We start from the raw sequence: 19666 nt of genomic DNA on the forward strand, positions 1-19666 counted from the left end.
AGAGACAAGAGTTTCTTGATGATGGAAAGTTTAAGAAGTGCAACAAATCGACAGGGCAAGCTGACTCTGACGATAGATTACATATCCGCAGGCGTAGAGTTGAATTATTTTTTTAAAATGCCAGTATCACAAATCATATATTTTTATAATATAAATAAACACCGGATAGCCAGGTTGAGTGAATACACCAGTCACAAACTACTACTACTACTACTACTGCTACTACTACTACTGCTACTACTACTACTACTACTGCTACTACTATAACTACTACTACTACTACTACTACTACTACTACTACTACTACTACTACTACTACTACTACTACTACTGTTTTTTTTAAATGTTTTCTGCCTATTAAAATTAATAAACAAATAACAATGTGAAATTGAATGTGAGCTTCAATTTAATAATATATACGAAAACATATTAAATTGAAGCTTACATTCAATTTCATATTGTTATTTATTTATTCGAGCTTCGAGAAGCACCATTTACATTGCCTATTAACTCACTCAACCGTAACACCGACTATATCCGTAGTTTACCAGGGGTCACTTATACTCCATGCATTACATTTTTCTGAGACAAATTATAGGCGTATCAGTATCAAAGCTAATGTTTTTAGTTTTTACATGACAATGATAGTTGAATAAAACTATCTATGTACAATCTCATTATTAATACATTTTTTTCAAATTTTGAAAAGTAGCAAAAATCTCTAGGATTGAGCAAGTTAAATATGAACATCCGGTCTGTTAATTAAGGGGACACAAGAAACATCAACCCTACTGAAGCTCAAATTTTACCTTATCATTGTCTTTCACTCATTCAAACAGTATTATTTACTTGCATCCCCTTGGCAACGAATACAACCCCGAATGTTTTGGTTTGGTTCATCCCCCCCCCCCCCCCCCCACACACACACACGCCAGTAAGATACAGAGGAATCTGCATTAAGTCAACGCTCTTAAAGTCAACTTCTGCTTAATGTTAACAATCCATGTTGGTCCCAAATGTGTGTTCTGTTCTATATCTAAATGTGTTCCATTGATAATGGACAAAGTCAACTTTTGCTTAACGTCAACCAATCCTTGAGGTACGGCAGTGGTTGCATAAAACAAGAGATGAAGTGAGTAGGAAAGTGCCAGAAGACAATAGAGAATAACAAATTTTCGCGGCGGTGATGGGGGTTTGAACCAGCGACCTTACTGGTACGACAACTCCGCCTGGCCGGTGAGAATGTGACTTACCGTATGAGCTATCCACGATCCCAAAAAAAGATCGTCTCTAACCCTAGTCATAATTAGAGCTCTCTCTCTCTCTCTCACCGACTACTTGAGGTCACGGGTCCAACACACACACAACCTCCGTTTAGTTAGTTGTCCAGCAATTAAGCTTAATAGCCAATATTCTCATAATATGGATTCCACTGTATAACCACACTAAATGGATGAAAAAATTATACGAAAAAAGAAAAAAGAATCCAAAAAAAAAAAAATGTTTTAATATTCATTTTATAAAGTGTACAAGAATTGAAAGTAGAAAAAAAAAGGACAAACAAATTAATGTATATATTACAACAACAATAACCATAAACCCATAAAATGAAAAAAAAAAAAAAAATGAAAAGAAGGTGAAACCCAAGTTAAAGAATTATCTATATCTGTTTAGAATTGTATTTTTAGTTTAGTTTTATTTTTGTTTTTTTTTGTTTGAGTATTATAAGCAACAGTATGAATGAAAAAAAAAAAGAAGTTAAAATTAAGTCCTTTCTTATTCCATTAAAATGAGTGGCCAGTTAAAATTCAATGATAAAAAAAAAAAAAGACAAATGATTTTTGATGTTTTGGGTTTCACCTTTATCAAAGCAAGACTTTACATGAAAAAAAAAAACAAATGCAAAAAAAATAAAAAAATGGAAAATGTTACACACACACACACACATGGCATACCATACAGAAAAAAGAACAAAGATTCGATGCATTGTGATGTTTACATAGCCAGTTCAACCAATAGGCTTCAACAGTCGTGACGTCACTTCCCTCGTAATGACGCATGGTAATTTGGTAGCCTACTGGTTCTAAACTATCAGAACAATGACGGACGCCCTTATGAAATATTTCTCAGACGAGCATAAAAGTGTATCCAGAGGAGAAAAACATTATAAATCTGATCAAGTTTTGACTTTTATACATTCTGATCACATGACATGTGAAAAAGTTCCAGCCGGCATGAAGAACAAAAATTACCGATTTTTTGTTTTTGTTTAGAACCAAGCTGCTCGTTGCTAGGTGAACGTGACATCAGACTATTGAATCCAATTGCCACTGATGTAATTTATTTTATTTTTTTCACAACACTTGCACACTCACATGGTATATAGCCTATCTTTAAAAAATCGAAATGCAATCTTTATAGAAAAATTTAAGAAATTAAAAATAAATAAATAAAAACAAAAAAAACCCCACAAAACAAACAAATAAACTTACAGTTCACATAAAAATACATTTAAAACGTGAAAACTAGACAAATCAATGTTAACTTTAACCACTCAGAAAACCAGATTACTGATGCTACGATTCTCTCACTCACGTTTTAAGAAATAAAATATCCCTCGCAAATAATTCATAATGATTCTTATTTTACGATGTGTATTTATTTGCAGGTCCGATAACCCAAATTGTTATGGGCTGGTTGTTGTCACGGAAATAACTCTCAAACCAAAGTAAAATATTGTCCATTACAACAATGTTAAATCAGGCCCACAATTGCGTTCGGGCTATCAGACCTGAAAATATGTGCCCCTAGCTACTTCATAATAAATATTGCAGTACTATCACATTTTGTTTGTTGATTGTCAAAAGAGAATCTGACAGGATCACAGTATTATAATCGTGCAGCTATGTGGTAAGACACTCGCTTTCAGATCGGATGGTCCTGGGTTCGAGCCTCGGTCGGCGCATAGTTGAGTCCTTGAAAAAGACTCTTTACTCACATTCTCTCATCATATTCAAGTGTAAAATGAGTACCTGGCCGTTAACAGCATGGTCTCTGTCCGAAAAAAATGTAATATCGCCTAACAGGCAACATGTCAGGTCCTACATGTTAAGTGTTGCTGTTGGCCAGGGACACCTTGTAAAGCGTTTTGAGCATGTTTAGTGGATATTGCGCTACATAAAAGCATCAATTTTAAATATTTTTTTTTAATGTACAAGATTATATTTACATAAACAATATATCTACAAACCGGCCTACTTGAAAATTTAAAAATTCATAATTATTCTATATAATAATTATAGTTTTAACTTTACAAATCAACAATTTACTCTCATAGGGATTAAATAACACTTCAGAATCCTAAAAATTATGTATCAGCTTTCATTTTCGATAAATGTTCATGACTTTTGAAGCCATCGTAATTCTACAAATTTTTCGTAATAGTTAGCAAGTCTGTAAAATTTCCCACAATTCTCTAAAATTTTAGGACAACATCATTGAAATTTGAGAGATAGAAAAACGAACAAAAAAAAATCTATTGCCAACGGTATTCTGTGAGTTTGAAATTCATATCATAACTGTAACTGACAAGGTGCAGAACAACAAAAATCTACCATTATATCTACGTTGGAAATTTGTGCACAGATTCAACATCACCAATTCTAATTTTCACGCGCATTTAACTCACTCAATCCTACAGATTTTTGCTAATTTTCAAAACTGAAAAAAAAAAATGTATGAAAAATAAGCATGTGCCAAGACAGTTTTATTCAACTGTCATTAATATGCAAAAATAAATAACATTAGCTTTGATACTACGCCTGTAATTTGTCTCATAAAAATGTAATAGATAGGTTTGGGGTAAAAGTAACCCTGGTAAACTACGGATATAGTCGGTGTTAGGATTGAGTGAGTTAAGGATTTTGTTGAAATGTGTAGCCTTCATATTTTCCCCACCATTCTGTTCCCCCAACCAGTTAGGCTTTTGAATTTTAGCATGAGGCTTTGGCAACAGCTGACTTTAAGTTTTATTTCAATTTGGTAAATTTATCTTTTAAATTTAAATACACTCATTGAATCATATTAATAATTATTAATAACAATCATATAATCTATGATATTCTCGACACCAAAACATCACGGGAAGTACGAAACAACACACAATCATAAACAACATAACGATTACACACACTTCCCGTAGATTACCCTAAACAGTTCTGTAGAAGTTAACAATAATTCTATTTTATTTATATATATTTACCCCTCCTTTAACATTAACTCACTCAACCCTAACACTGACTATATCCGTAGTTTACTTGGGTTACTTTTACCCTATGCCTATTTGTTACATTTTTATGAGACAAATTATAGGCATAGTATCAAAGCTTATGATTTTTAGTTTTTGCATGTTAATAATAGTTGAAAAAAACTATCTATGTACATGCTTATTTTTAATACATTTTTTTTTCTCTCCAATTTTGAAAAGTAGGAAAAATCTCTAGGATTGTGTGAGTTAAAGTCGAGCACTTCTCTTTTGTGGTTTATATTTTATAACTTTATATATATATATATATATATATATATATATATATATACATATATATATTACAGAAATGATGAAATACCGATGTTTATGCAAATTTTTAAAAATGAAAACCTCGTGGCAGCAGCGTTATTCTGCCAACCCAAGGCACAGCAAAATGTGAGGCATCACAGGTAATCCCATAGTCACACTGGACACAGCGGAGATGAAGTTGTGCCAAAGGTCATTTTTGTATTATTTGGACATTTTATTTATAAGGCCAGAGATCCACGAAGAAATTTTCTCATAGTATTTCCAACTGAAGACGGAGCAGGATATGTGGTCTGATGGGTAATCTGAGGGAAATAAATAAAAATATTTTTTAAATGAGTAAAGCATTTCCAAGATCAAAATGTGACTGCTTTAAAAATTGGATTCAGTAGTCTGATGTCACGCCACCCGGCAACGGTGGCCATCTTGGTTCTAAACAAAGAAAATCATTACTTTTTATTCTTCAAGCTGGCTAGAACTTATCATATGTCTTGTGATCAGAATGTGTAAAAGTCATCATCATCATTGCCTTTTTCACCCTGGGTCAGGGTATAGGCCACAGACAAACAGTTTCCATCCTTCTCTATCCTGAGCCAACTTTTTTATCTCATTCCAGGTCTTACCACTTCTCTGTATATCAGCTTCTTTAATTCTTCTCCATGTTCCTCGTGGCCTTCCCCTTGATCTTCTGCCCTGAGGGTTCCAGTCCAATACTTTCTTTGTTATAGTTGAGTCATTCTTTCTAAGCGTGTGTCCAATCCACCTCCACCGTCTTCTTCCTATATCCTCTCCCACTGGTTTCTGCTGTGTTCTTTTCCATACTTCTTCATTTTTTATTCTATCCATCCATTTTATTCTGAGTAGCTTACGCATGCACCTGTTTACGAAAATCTGTACCCTCCTTATACATGCCTGTGATGCGTTCCAAGTTTCACATCCATACAGTAGGACAGACTTCACGTTTGAGTTGAAAAGTCTTAGCTTTAGTTGAAGGGAGATATCTTTAGTTCTCCAAACTCTGTTCAAAGATGTGAATGCAGCCTGTGCCTTTCCTATTCGTGTAAAAGTCAAAACATGATAAAAATTTATGTTTTTTTCCCCTCTGGATAAGCTTTTATGCTCGCCGGAGAAATATTTCATATGGGCATCCGCCATTGTTCCGATAGTTTAGAGCCAGTGTTACTAAGTTACCATGCGTCATTAGGAAGGAAGTGACGTTACGACTGTTGAAGAGTATAGTAAAACATTGTTTTCTAAATTTAAAAAAAATTGAGCTTTTATATAGCGCAATATCCACTGAACATGCTCAAAGTGCTTTACAAAGAGGCCCTGGTCAACAGCAACACTTAACATGTAGGACGAGACATGATGCTTGTTAGGCGATATTACAATTTTTTTTGGATAGAGACCTGGTACTCATTTTACACCTGAGTACGGTGAAAAAATGTGGTGGGTAAAGAGCATTTTCCAATGACTCAACTATGCACAGAGCGAGGTGAGAACCCAGGACCTTTCCATCTAAAAGCGAGTGTCATATTATAAGACCATATAGCCGCATCTGCATAATAATGAATAATTCAATTACAGTATCAATTGAATATATATAATATGAAATTTTATTATTCTGGATGGAGGATCTTGAAATTTAGTAAAAAATTATTTTTTTTTAAATTGAGCTTTATATAGCGCAATATCCACTAAATGTGCTCAAAGCGCTTTACAAGGGGTCCCTGGTCAACAGCTACATCTAATTTGTAGGCCGGAATATAACGCCTGTTAGGCGATATTACAATTTTTCGGACAAAGACAACGCTGTTAACGGCCAGGTACTCATTTTACACCTGAGTACAGTGAGAGAATGTGAATAAAGAGCCTTTTCCAAGGACTCAACTATGCGCCGAGTGCGAGGCTCGAACCCAGGACCTTCCGATCCGAAAGCGAGTGTCATACCACTAGACCACATAGCCGCACGCAAAAAGCCGGAAAGAAATCTTTAATCCATTTCAAAACTACGGAAATCTGATTAATCTGGAAATCTTGCACTCATGAATAGTTCTCCCATATTATGACAGCCTCACATTGCTCAAAACCAAACTTACCTTGAAAAGATAAGGCTGTATGTCCTTAAAACTCGTATCAAAAACGGTATCTTCTTCCTCTCTCGTTGGAACCTTAGGGAGGTACTCGTGCCTATTCAAGATGTCAATGATGGTGAACACTTTCTCACAAACTTGATCTGATAATTTCCTTTTGAATTCTTGACGTTCTGTTGGAAATTGGATTAAATAAATATATCTTTTAATACACAAAGCAAGAAAAAATATTAAAAATCTGGAATTGTAAAATAAAAAAAGACAAAAATCCATATCGAACAGTTTCATTGTGTTTGTTATTGGTTTTACAGTGCTTGCGACATATTTGGGCCAGTAGAATAGAAGGAAGTAAATAGGATTATCAATAATGTTTAGATTTACAAGTAAAAGAACCCATGAAAAAGTTGGACAAAGGGGAATAGAAGCAGATTCCTGGAGCACAATATCAATGTGTATAGTTTGATGTCAGGGACTGTTCACATACTACGTCATCAAAACTATTTGTCCCTCGAATATGGGAAAATGCTGGAATGAGATCCTTTTCTCATTTCGGACCCTCTGTTAGGAACGCCTTACCACAGAGCATTCGTGAGAAAGAATCTTTGTCTATTTTTAAACGTTCACTTAAAACATATCTGTTTCGTCTTTAGTAGATAATATATGAGAAGCAAGATAGGTCTGTCTGGTTTGTGTTGTGTGTGTGTATGTGCTTGTGTGTGTGAATGAGTATGTTTCAGCCAAAGTAATTTGTAATTTAAGTGCTTAGAGTCTGGTGTCTCAGAGTTATAGCGCTATATAAGTTTTCAGCATTATTATTAAACACTCCCTCACCCAAAAGTCTCATTCAGAAACCAGCACAAGATCCAGCAATGAAGAAAGCACTCAATATTTACAAAATATATTCAAAACAAAAGCTATTACCGTGCATAATAGAGAAATAAATTTTAAGGAAAAATATATCATCTCCCAAAACTAATAATACTATACATTTGACTGTCTCCTAATCGAAGACTCCGACAAGGGCCAGGACAAAACTAAAAAAGACAGAAAGCAAAATGGAAAAGGAAATATATAGGACAGCAACACACAGTGGGCCTCCCCATCCACCATGGGAAGTCAAAAGATCCCATTAAAAAAAAAAAAACAGAATTAAAACCGTTAACAGCGTTGTCTTTGTCCGAAAAATTGTAATATCGCCTAACAGGCGTCCTGTCCCGTCCTACATGTTAAATGTTGCTGTTGACCAGGGACCCCTTGTGAAGCACTTTGAGCACATGTAGTGGATATTGCGCTATATAAAGCTAAATTTTTTTTTTTTTTTTTTAAAACAAAACACAAACAAAAAAATATTTTTAAAATCATAAAATCACCATTCTCATTTGCGACGCTGACCACATTGAGTTTGAGGGTCCAAACCTCCCACGGTGACGACTCAGCCTGAAATAACCACCGACTTTTCTGTTTCCTGTAAAACTCTAAGGAGATCTGGGAATTTCAAATGTGGAGAAATAATAATAATAAATAAATAAACTCTAAGATTTTTAATGTTAAACTATTGAAACACATACGTGACCCATCGTCTCAAAATGGTATTATATCGGAACAAACCACATGCCTAAAAGTCGAATTAAATGTTAAACTGGTCAAAAATATAAATTGTTGGAATTAGCACCCTAAAATATGGTATCCATTCTCCTCAATAAAACATACACACTCAACACAAATCTGATATTTCTGGCTATAAATTCAATTTTCAACATCTTAACCAACCCGAGTTAATACCGTTTTGAGGCGAAGGGTCAAATATGAGGTTGTAACAAAAAGTCACTTTTGTAACCTAAGACACATGAAAATGAAAAGTAGACAAGATTTTCAGAAGACGAGAAGAGACAAATCTGTCTTTTTATGTCTAGTGTACAAATGTGACTTTTTGAAAGATTATAAACTCATCTTAATAAAATATGGAAATGATCTAGTTTTCATTAGTGTTTGATTTGAATACTGACAAATGAAAGTGAAAATTAAACTATCAAATTATGATAGGAGAACCTTTACAAAGTACGAACAAATTAAGGTCAAAGCGAGTTACTACTCTTACGACAAACTTAAATTTAATCATCATGCTTCTCAATATCACCAAAAAAAATAAATAAAAATGAATGTGTACATCATAGCTGCCAACTTTTCAAAAATAAAAGAAGGATAATAATAATATTATTAATAATAATAATAATAATAATAATAATAATAATAATAATAATAATAATAATAATAATAATAATAATAATAATAATAATAATAATAATAATAATAATAACAATCAGGGAGCCCAGCAAGATTTCAGACTGAAAAATCCTACCTAGCAATTTAAGATCCAAATGAAGTCACCAAACATGTAAAAATGGTACATTTATATAGCGCATTTCCACAAATGTACCATGCTCGTTGCACTTAAAATGTTTGACCTACAGTGCAACCCCTGGATAACGACATCACCCAGGACTGGAAAACAACAATATAGTGATTCCAGGGTTTGCAAGAAGGCGGAAAAAAGGGGCATGGAACTTACTTTACTTACTTATCCGAACCAGCGACCACCTGAGCTCTAGCCCTTCGGTCTTGTGCCATGACGTAGCATGGAAAGACCCATGATAATAACGATGCTATGCACGGACCAGTGCCTTGATAATACATGCCCCGACCACGTTAGAATGCATATTTTTCTTGTTGATAAAGGGTTTAATAGTTTGTTTTTATTTTTTATTTTTGTTGTTGTTCCTTTTAAAAGAAAGATCTATCTATTTATTTAATTTCAGACTACTCTACTTGCCTGTCCCGAATTTTGACCTTCGCTCATGCGCAGACTGTCCCGGAATTGAGATATATCTGTCCTCAACCTGGCATCTAACTCTTTGCTGACTAGTTTAACCTGTAAAAACAAATCAATTATTATCATCATCATCATCATTGCCTTTTTCACCCTGGGTCAGGGTATAGGCCACAGACAAACAGTTCCCATCCTTCTCTATCCCGAGCTAACTTTTTTATCTCATTCCATGTCTTACCACTTCTCTGTATATCAGCTTCTTTAATTCTTCTCCATATTCCTCGTGGCCTTCCCCTTGATCTTCTGCCCTGAGAGTTCCAGTCCAATACTTTCTTTGTTATAGTGGAGTCATTCTTTCTAAGCGTGTGTCGTATTCCAAACGAATTATTATCAGTCCCTTTTAATAGTGTTACCTAATCTAGGCACTCCACGAAGGAATATAGATAACTCATCAAACAAGATGTCTGATGTCAACAGGAATCATCACCCTTGTTGTCCAAGTGAGCAAATTGGGGGTTAATAATCTTGCTCAAGGAAAAAAAACGGAAGTGCCTGAAGCGGGGCTCGAACCCGGGTCATCCGGGTCACAGTGCAATGCCTAAACCACTCGGCTATTTCGCCCCCGTATACATATATAAAACGGGAGAAATGTTAAATATGCTAACTGATACAATTAAAAGAAAACAAGATGTTTGAAATATACTGCAAAAGAAAGATAAAAACCAAACAATTAACATTTTCAACAACAAATAAATAACGAGCATTTATATAGTGCTAAATGTTCTCAAATCACTTTACAAGGGGTCCCTAGCCAACAGCAACCAAAATATTATTAGTCGGTGCATAGTTGAGTCCTTGGAAAAGACTCTTTACTCACACACTGTACTCAGGTGTAAAATGAGTACCTGACCGTTTATGGTGTTATCTCTGTCTGAAAAAATTGTAATATCACCTAACAGGTGTAATGTTACGTCCTACATGTTAATTGTTGCTGTTAGCCAGGGACCCCTTGTAAAGCGCTTTGAGCAGGTTAAGTGGATATTGTGCTATATAAAAGCTCAATTTAAATTTAATGATATAAATAAAAAGTGTATCTATGGAGTGATTTTATGAAGATCGTACATGAAAGTAAATAATTTTTAAAAAGTAGTCTTTCAGGAAAACCGTAATCTGTTTCGCAAGAAAGTTCGGGAAGCAACGTCCTACGCAGGATCAGCTGACTAGATGATGATGAGTCTTTCAGGGCCATTAGGTCCATGGAGTGGGAGTTGACCGTGGTTTCTTACATGAAACAGCCAATGTCAATTGCTTGTTATCTTTAGATAGGACACTAGTCTATCGCGAAGTGCTTTCCACCAGATCTGGTGCACCAAGCTACCCAATCGCTGCTGGGTGGACAGAGGGGTCATATATATAAAATTCTCGACTCAACCCAGGACTGATCTCGATCCCTATTGCGCGTGAAGTGAGTTTTCTACCAAGAGAGCTATCAGGACCCCCAAAATATTACTAAATAAGATATTAAAGACTATTAAAATGGAATCAGTTGTAAAATGACCCCCCCCCCCCCCCCAAAAAAAAAAAAAAAATTTTTTTTTAAACAACCCAAAAACAAAAAAAAACAAAACAAAAAAAAAACAAAAAAACAAAAAAAAAACAACAGAAAAAACAAAACAAAACAAAACAACCAATCAAAACTTACATATGCGAAGTCCAAATAATCACAGTCCACATCCTGTACATTTATGGATCCAATAGTGAAATGACGATCTCGACTGTAATTGTACTTAAAAACAAAAATATAAATAAATAAATAAATACCAACATCATATATCTGCATTATCAGCCATACATGTTTATTTTTAACAAGAAGCGTGATGTTCAAATATTATTAATATCACTAGTTGACCAAAAGCGGCAAACAACTTTTTAAAGAGCTTAATTAGGACACCCTCATGCATAATACCGTCATGAACGAAAACAGCTGAATGTTTGGACTATCATAACATATAATCTAGATTTAGATCCTTTTATGTTATTTTGCACAAACACATAAACATGCACAATGTATTGGGGGTAACATTATATAATATCTAGGTCATGTACACCCCCCCCCCCACCCCTGTACAACATATTATTCTATTATTATAATATTTGGTATCAACTGCATATATAGTAGTAGTAGTAGTGGTTGCAGTAGTAGTAGTAGTAGTAGTAGTAGTAGTAGTAGTAGTAGTAGTAGTAGTAGTAGTAGTAGTAGTAGTAGTATTAGCAGCGGTAGAAGTCAGCGGTAGAAGTATAGTACTAGTAGGAGTAGTAGCAGTATGAATAGTGGTAGTAGCAGTAGCAGTAGTAGTAGTAGTAGTAGTAGTAGTAGTAGTAGTAGTAGTAGTAGTAGTAGTAGTAGTAGTAGTAGTAGTAGTTGTAGTAGTAGTAGTAGTAGTAGTAGTAGTAGTAGTAGTAGTAGTAGTAGTAGTAGATAAAATATAGGATAAGTAGAGCAATTTGTCAACCAGCTGTAACTTACTTTGCCAGTCGTACGATGAAGCAAAATAGTGTGGAACAATCCCTGAACAACCTCCTCAATCTGTCGTCCTTCCACGCTCTGAGCAGATGACAGCAAAAATAGGATAAGATAAGAAAATATAAGATAAGATTAGATAAGATAAGATGAACTCTATCTAGCCACTTCTCGAAATTTACATTGGGTATTGCCATACATAGACTAATGAAACTCTGAAAATAATTAAGCAAACAAATAATAAAAAGGAAATACAATGACATAGAAGTAAACCAACAAAAAGCCTAACAAAACTAAAGACATTTCATTAACCCCCCCCCCCCCAAAAAAAAAAAACAAAAAAAAAAACAAAAAAAAACCAACAAAAAACAAAACAAAACAAAAACAAACTATAATTTACTATACATCCACAAATGATGTAACCAGCAGCCTCATACTCATAATGGTAGCATGTCAGGTAAACAGGACCACAAAAGTGAATTTAGAATCGCAATGAAAACAATGCAGGATTCTTAAACTCCTGCATTTGAAATTTTGAACAAGTCTAGTTCAATGACAAAGGGATCAGGCACTGAGAGAGAAAGAGAGAGAGAGAGGGAGAGAGAGAGAGAGAGAGAGAGAGAGAGAGAGAGAGAGAGGGAGAGAGAGAGAGAGAGAGAGAGAGAGAGAGAGAGAGAGAGAGAGAGAGAGAGAGAGAGAGAGAGAGAGAGAGAGAGTTTGACATTTATAATGCAGGAGTTCAAGAAAAAAAAATCATATTAAAAAACATATGCTAGCACGCATTGGTCAGTACTGACAATAAAGTGAAATGCTGAACAAGATAATCAATTGATAACTTCAAAAAAATGACCAAAAAAATAAAAAAAGACAGGAAAATATAGAACAAAAACTAAAGAGCCTACGCCACGCTTACCAACTCCATCACTTGGGACCGGGCATTCATCTTGCTGAATAATTGGTGGACACCTCCTCGTTAAGAATTAAAAATGGTATGGCTTGGAATTCTTCTTCTTCTTCATACACTGACTGATACAGAATTTATCATCTTTGGGTCTAAAAGTCTGTTTTGTTATACCCACTTGATGGTTTGTTTCTATTGATGTTTCCTTCCCTAAAGAATGGTTAAATCCTTCATTTCATCCCATTGACTTTGATAAATTATAGTTATAGCAGCACCTAAGGAAAAAAAAATACAAATACATGTCAGTTTGCACACCTCCAGTGAATACAAATTGGTTCAAAGCCCATCATCTGTACGGAAAATAATAGCTTATCAACATGTTAAGGTGGACGGAAGCCAAACAAGCAGACTGAAATGTTTTTTTCTTTCTAAATTTTAACCTCATACTCATATGACAAATTTGTATCTAACATGGCATTTCTAACAAAACTGTCTTTTATATAAGGTAACATTGTTGTCTCAGTTGAAAAAGAGCTGAAATTAAATTAATATTGCCTTACAGGCATCTTGTCTCATCCTCCATGATGTGTGTTGTTCTTGTCTGGGAACCCCTTGTAAAGTGCTTTGAACACATTTTGTGGATTTTGCACTGACTAGGATAAATATTATATAATGCTAAATTTTATCTAAGCGACACTCAGCTTCTTAACCAGTAGTCCTGTGGATTCAAACTCAAGGTTTGATATGAGCGATGCAATGTCAAGTCTCTATACAATATCCAAAACAAAACAAGGAAAGGGGGTTGAGGTTCTCCCCCCCCCCCCCCCCCCCCCCCCCAAATATCAAAGTTTGTTTTGATGATGACAGCCGTCCACTTGTAAAAATGAAAATTAAAGATTTCCGACGGTATTACTTTTTTAGTTACTCTTTCTTTTGTTAGCGGATGTCACTGTCATTATTCACAGACGCTTCTTTCTTTAATCACCAGTGATTAAACAAAGACGTATCTGTAGCAAGTAATTTGTGTCTCAAATCAGTAAATATCTAGTGATATTTAACTCACAAAAACGAAACATTTTTGCTAGATGCCAACTCTTGTATTTTTTCACGAAGTGACTAAATATCGCTCTAATAGAGCCATTCCTAACACAACACTAGATATCGCTCTGATGGATCGACACCTAACGTAACAGTAACACTAGATATCGCTCCAGCATTTTGTTAATTGCCAAAATAGAATCACAAAAACTATAGAAAGGAAAACATCTGTTTACCTTGGTTAACTTGAGTTTTTTTTCTGCTAATATGGCAAGTTACATAAAAAAAATAACATATAACAGAAGTGGCATAATTCATATTTAATAAAAATTCTTCTAAATAGACATGGTTAAAGTTAAATATCTCCACAAGTTGGGTGGATCTGTAGCTGTGGTTAAGATAAGATGTAAGTGTAAGCTGTCTGACTCTTGATTGGAAGGTCCTGGGTTCAAATCCCAACGGGGACAACTTTTTTTTTTCAATATTAATTCTTTCACCTCAATTTTTGTTTTCTTACTGGTTTTTTTTTAAATCCCTTTATTTTCTTACTTAAAATAAAGCTTATTTATGATTTCTTTATTTATCTTTCTTCTTCAGTTCTTCTCATCATTTTTTTTTTTTTAATTTTCTTTCATTAAATTGTCACGATCCCGATCATTTTCATCAGTACACTTTATCATGTTTTATCATTATTATAATTATAATAAGTTGACATTGTTGTCACAACAGTAAACAAAGTCAATGCGATCAGTGCGAAATTTTCTGAGAGATACCTAACACGACCTAGCAGTCGGGCTAACACTCTAGGTCTAGATATCGCTCACGCTTGCCCGAGCCCTTGCCCTAGCACTAGCAGTCAGTCAGTCAGCTTTTTTGAAGTCAAATTAAAATGAAAATGGCACCAATAAAATGCAAATTTTTGGCATTTTGAACTGAAAACGTCAAAATCCTACTAGCCTCCTCATCGTACAAGCTTCCCAAAAGCTGGGCAATGGCAAGTTTGGACACAATGAACTGACCGATGAACAATAAAACAGCGTAATAGTAATGTGGTGTAATCTTAGGTTTTGTAGTCGCTTTTGTTTACTATTTACTAGTGTTGGGTTATTTGATCGCTTTTACTCGATCGACGATCGAGCGCCAAGCCACGAGTCAGTGCTCGATCTCAATGCCGGAAGAGCGAGTTAGTAAAACGATCACTCGATCGTAAAACGATCAGGCGGGTTGTGAGCTTGAGACGATCTTGACACGTGAGACGAGCTTGAGACGATCAGGATTCGAGCGAGCGGAGGGGTAACGAGTGTTTCGAATCATTTCAAATTCAAACGATCACAGTTTGCCATCCGATACCAATCGCCAATGTTTGCACACGGTAGTCTGTGGTTCTTCCACAGCCCTCACTCCTTGTCAGATGTTAGTGTGTCTGGGTGGCAGTGGCAGGGAAATTCGTATAGGTGTATCACGCGTGTGTGACAAGACTTCATTAAACCTACTAAAGTTTGACTATCACACACACACACACACACACATACACACACACACACACACACTAAGGCTATTTCTATGACACACACGCATCCCTCTATCAATGAACACTCCTACAGTAGTGCGGCTATGTGGTCTAGTCATGACGTAACTATAGGTAGTACTCTAGTCGACCATGGGTCTCGTGCATTATAATGGTCTAGTGGTATGACACCCGCTTTGGGATCGGAAAGTCCTGGGTTCGAGCCTCGCGCTCGGTGCATAGTTGAGTCTTTGGACAAGGCTCTTTACTCACATTCTCTCACCGTACTCAGGTGTAAAATGAGTACCTGGCCGTTAACAGCGTTGTCTTTGTCTGAAAAATTGTAATATCGCCTAACAGGCGGCATGTCCCGTCCTACATATTAAATGTTGCTGTTGACCGGGGACCCCTTTACAAAGCGCTTTGATCACATTTAGTGGATATTGTAAAGCTCAATTTTTTTAAGTAAAACATTAGCTTTGAATATGGAATGTTTCAATTTTAGATGCCTGTGTATTCTTTGTTAGTTCCCATTCATCATCATCATCATCATCATCATCATCATCATCATCATCATCATCATCATCATTCAGGGGCAGCGGTATGGTCTTTGGTTGGCACCCGAAAGGTACCGAGTTCGATCACCCGCCGCTGAGTGGTCTTGAGCAAGTCACCTTGCCCTAACTAAATTTGCGGCGCTGCACTGCGGCTATCGCTTGGGTTATTCCAGTCTTCCCTTAGAATAGACCCGAAAGACGAATCTCCCCTATGGGATGAATAAAGGGAATTATGTTTAATTTATTTATCATCACCATCATATCAGCGGGATCATCATCATCATCACCACCACCACCACCACCCTAATAATAATGGATAAAATAAATATCAACACATTTCAATGTAATAATCAATCTAAAATCAATCAGTGCTCCTAAAAGACCCTTTGATTTCTTTGTCTAATTCGTTCCATACTTTTGGAGTCCCGACAAAGAAAGATTTTCAGCTAACTATAGTTTATATATGGGAATATTAATCAGTCGTTTATATTGGAATCGGAGTTGTCTAGCAGGTGTATTAGTTCAAAGCGCATTTCCAAGGATTTACCATGCTCAATGAACTTCACAACATTTAATTTAATTTATTCCTCCGGCACGCCATATCGACCATACATCCATTTCGTACAGTAGGTACCGATCGCTGTTTGGAGTCTTTTTTGTATTAAAGCTCTTTACAATACCCGTCATTGCTTATAAGATAAGAATACATTCACACCTGAGTCAAGTGCCTGACACACGGACTTAACGTCTGGATCACAATTTTCAACAATCACTGTCACTCATCCGGCCATTGACAAGGCTTGATTTTGTGACAAGAGACACCGTACCACTGAGCGACCGAACAAATAATCACCATCTGCGCCATCGTCATCATCATCATTATCATCATCCTCATCACAGCCGTAACAGCCAGCAAAACCACAATCATCATCTTCGGGTCCGGTCTATCCGTGTGGGGGGGGGGGGTGGAACCTGCTAAAGTATTTCATTTTTTAAACAGAAACACGATAATCATCATCATCATCATCATCATCATCATCGTCATCCATTGTCGTCGGCATCGTTATCATTGTGTCCGGGCAATCCGTGTGTGTCTGGGTGTGGAACCTGCTAAATATTATTATTATCTACCTACCTAATAAAAACACACCATTCTTGTTCATTTATTTTTCAAATAATGAAATGAAAGGCACGACCTTTCCCACACACACAAGAGGCGATGACGACCAGTGACAAATTATGGGAGGTGGGGGCGGCCGACAACTTTTGGCGCGACATAAATATGAAATGTTAAGGTGACAGCGGGATGATGGTGGTGGGAGGGGGGGGGGGGGGGGGTCTCACCCCTTCACCATCAACAACTGTTTGATGGCGTGTGTGTGTGTGTGTGTGTGTGTGTATGTGTGTGTGATGCGACGAACGATCATAATCAAGGCTGCCAGACAGCCAGATTTCTTCTTGCCCAAGTAGTCAAATAGACCCCAAATAGCCAAACACCACAAGCATTCTGACTCCCTTGAAAAACTCATTTGTTTTGATTAACAAAACAATCGACTACAGTTGGATAAACTTATCTTTTCATTTTTTTAAAATAAAATATTTTTTTTTAAAATGAATAATAATAGAAAAGCGTTTCTTAGTAACCAATTTTGAACTTGGCCATCTGGCAGCCCCCATCATAACCAGCTGCAGTCAAGCCAGCCACAGACATAAGAGGGGGAGGGGTATGTGAAGTTTCCTGTGGCAAACGAGTTGCTCGTGTTTTTTTTTTTCAAACGAATCACTGCTCGATGACGTCACTGACTCGAAACCCGCTCGAAACCGACTCGAATTTAGAGGACTCGATCGAAAACCCGCTCGTTTTGATCGTTTCAAACTCGACCCAGCACTACTATTTACATTGCCTCTTTCTGGATTACAGGAAGGAAGGGAAAAGTAGAAGAACTAGAGATGGGCACTAATTGATACTAGGCAGCATTTACAATACTGCTCTGTAGGAAAACTCTTTATTGATTGACAATCAAGTACTCTCTTCTTCTTTTTCTTCTTCAAGGCAGATCACTGTTGAACATACTCTCCCAAACAGGCCGACGGAGCTTCTTTCTGGTTTTCATTGCGTCCTGCCTCAGTGGGTTTTGTCCCTATCCACTCTGCGATGTCCCGAGACTACCTTCTCCGTTGCTTCCGTGCTCTATTTATTGCCTTCGCAGGCACCTTCCAAGCAAAGCTTTTCAGTGTGATACTAAACTGCTAGAAGCTGTGGACTGTAAAAATGAACGAACAAAAATTAATATTAATAGCTTCGAAAAAGAACTAAATACAAAACGCGGAACGTTCCAAGCATAAAAATCTTCTTTAGTCAAGGACAAACGCAATAAAAATATTAATACACTTAAAATCTAGTTTGGCAAAAACATCATCAAACGACTTTATGGCGGGTTCTCCTGCCAAGTCATCAATACTGGTTGGATCAGAGGATTTTGATATTACCTCGCTCAGGAGTTTGGCAAGGCTGTTCGCTGTCCCCACTTCTATTTCTTGTGGTATTGGACTGGATGACAACGACAGCATATGGCAACTCCAACAATGACCATTCTCAAAAAGAGAGATGACCTAGGCCTCGTCTCACAACGCCAACGGGAATGCAGAACAAAGTCACGGCCCTGGAAGAAATAAGTGATTTGGTCTTAAGAGAGAGAGAGAGAGAGAGAGAGAGAGAGAGAGAGAGAGAGAGAGAGAGTGTGTGTGTGTGTGTGAGAGAGAGAGAGAGAAAAGAAAAGGGAGATGAACAAAAGAGTTGATTTATCGGTAGAGACGTAAGCTACCTCTAAACAGCGAGAGTTGCAGGTCAAGATTGATATGGTATCGTTGTTTAATGGTAATAGTCTCAAACCAACGCAAACTATTCTTCATTACAACAATGTTAAAACAAGCCCTTAAACTTGTGTTCGGCTACCAGACCTATAAATATGTGCATGTAGTCTCTGCGGGTTCCATTCTCTCTCTCTCTCTCTCTCTCTCTCTCTCTCCCTCTCTCTCTCTCTCTCTCTTTTCTCTCTCTCTCTCTCTCTCTCCCCCCTCTCTCTCTCTCTCTCTTTTTTTTAAAGAACAAAAAAAAAAAAAAACAAAAAAAAAAAACGAATCTAAACTCAATATTCTTCAAATTCAATCAGCTGCTCACTGATTGCCCTGTCTATGCTATATTATTCCTGTCTTCATATCTCTCCATATAAAATGCTATATTCTTCCCTGTTAATTTGATTACTCATAATTTTTTCCCCGTCTTTTGTCTGTTACCCGAGAAGGCCAAGGACCGAAACGTCATTTATTGTATTATTTTGCTCAAGAGGTAATTAGTAAGTATTGAGTACTAGGAAATGGACCAGAGACACCCCCTTCATGACCACAATTGCCTCAAAAGCAGGCTCAAATCAAGAAAAAGCTTCCTCACAGTAGAGAGCCTTCACCCAGGCCACTCAGCATTCTTCCGCCTGGACAAATGGGTAGAATGGGACAAGACAGCAAACGATGCCCTCCAGCCCCCAACAGAAAAGCTCCCAGAAGGCACAGACCTCAAGAGAAAAGAATGGGTGGCGTTGAACAGAGCTAGAGCAAAGGTGGGAAACACCGCCACCAACCTCTTTAAATG

At 36.5% G+C, this 19666-nt stretch overlaps 1 protein-coding gene across 4 annotated transcripts; it reads right to left on the minus strand.

Moving 5' to 3' along the window:
• Window positions 1-1482: 1482 nt before the first annotated feature.
• On the minus strand, window positions 1483-15262 carry LOC144978137 (autophagy-related protein 101-like). Of its 4 annotated transcripts, none has more exons than XM_078923797.1 (8): window positions 14973-15262; window positions 12928-13190; window positions 12021-12098; window positions 11196-11279; window positions 9497-9595; window positions 8037-8151; window positions 6673-6839; window positions 1483-4878 (listed from the first exon to the last, which is right to left on the minus strand). In XM_078923797.1, exons 2-8 carry the CDS (start codon window positions 12955-12957, stop codon window positions 4795-4797), a joined length of 657 nt encoding a protein of 218 aa, XP_078779923.1. In that variant the 5' UTR covers window positions 12958-13190; window positions 14973-15262; the 3' UTR covers window positions 1483-4794. The 4 variants fall into 4 exon arrangements, with proteins under 4 accessions (XP_078779923.1, XP_078779921.1, XP_078779922.1 ...); XM_078923795.1 differs by having other exon boundaries at window positions 14911-15262; XM_078923796.1 differs by having other exon boundaries at window positions 14907-15058.
• Window positions 15263-19666: the final 4404 nt, after the last annotated feature.

The sequence above is a fragment of the Berghia stephanieae genome, chromosome 8 (assembly GCF_034508935.2).
Source record: "Berghia stephanieae isolate SIO BIC M18660-M18661 chromosome 8, UCSD_Bste_1.3, whole genome shotgun sequence".
NCBI lineage: Eukaryota > Metazoa > Mollusca > Gastropoda > Nudibranchia > Aeolidiidae > Berghia > Berghia stephanieae.

Excerpts from the sequence above, each read along its gene's own strand:
- LOC144978137 (XM_078923797.1), bottom strand. The coding sequence starts at position 12,957 with ATGAATGCCCGGTCCCAAGTGATGGAGTTG. Across the intron at positions 12,099-12,927 it reads GGTCCCAAGTGATGGAGTTG|AGCGTGGAAGGACGACAGAT; the intron begins GTAAGCGTGGCG and ends TCATCTGCTCAG. Across the intron at positions 9,596-11,195 it reads ATTATTTGGACTTCGCATAT|GTTAAACTAGTCAGCAAAGA; the intron begins GTAAGTTTTGAT and ends TTGTTTTTACAG.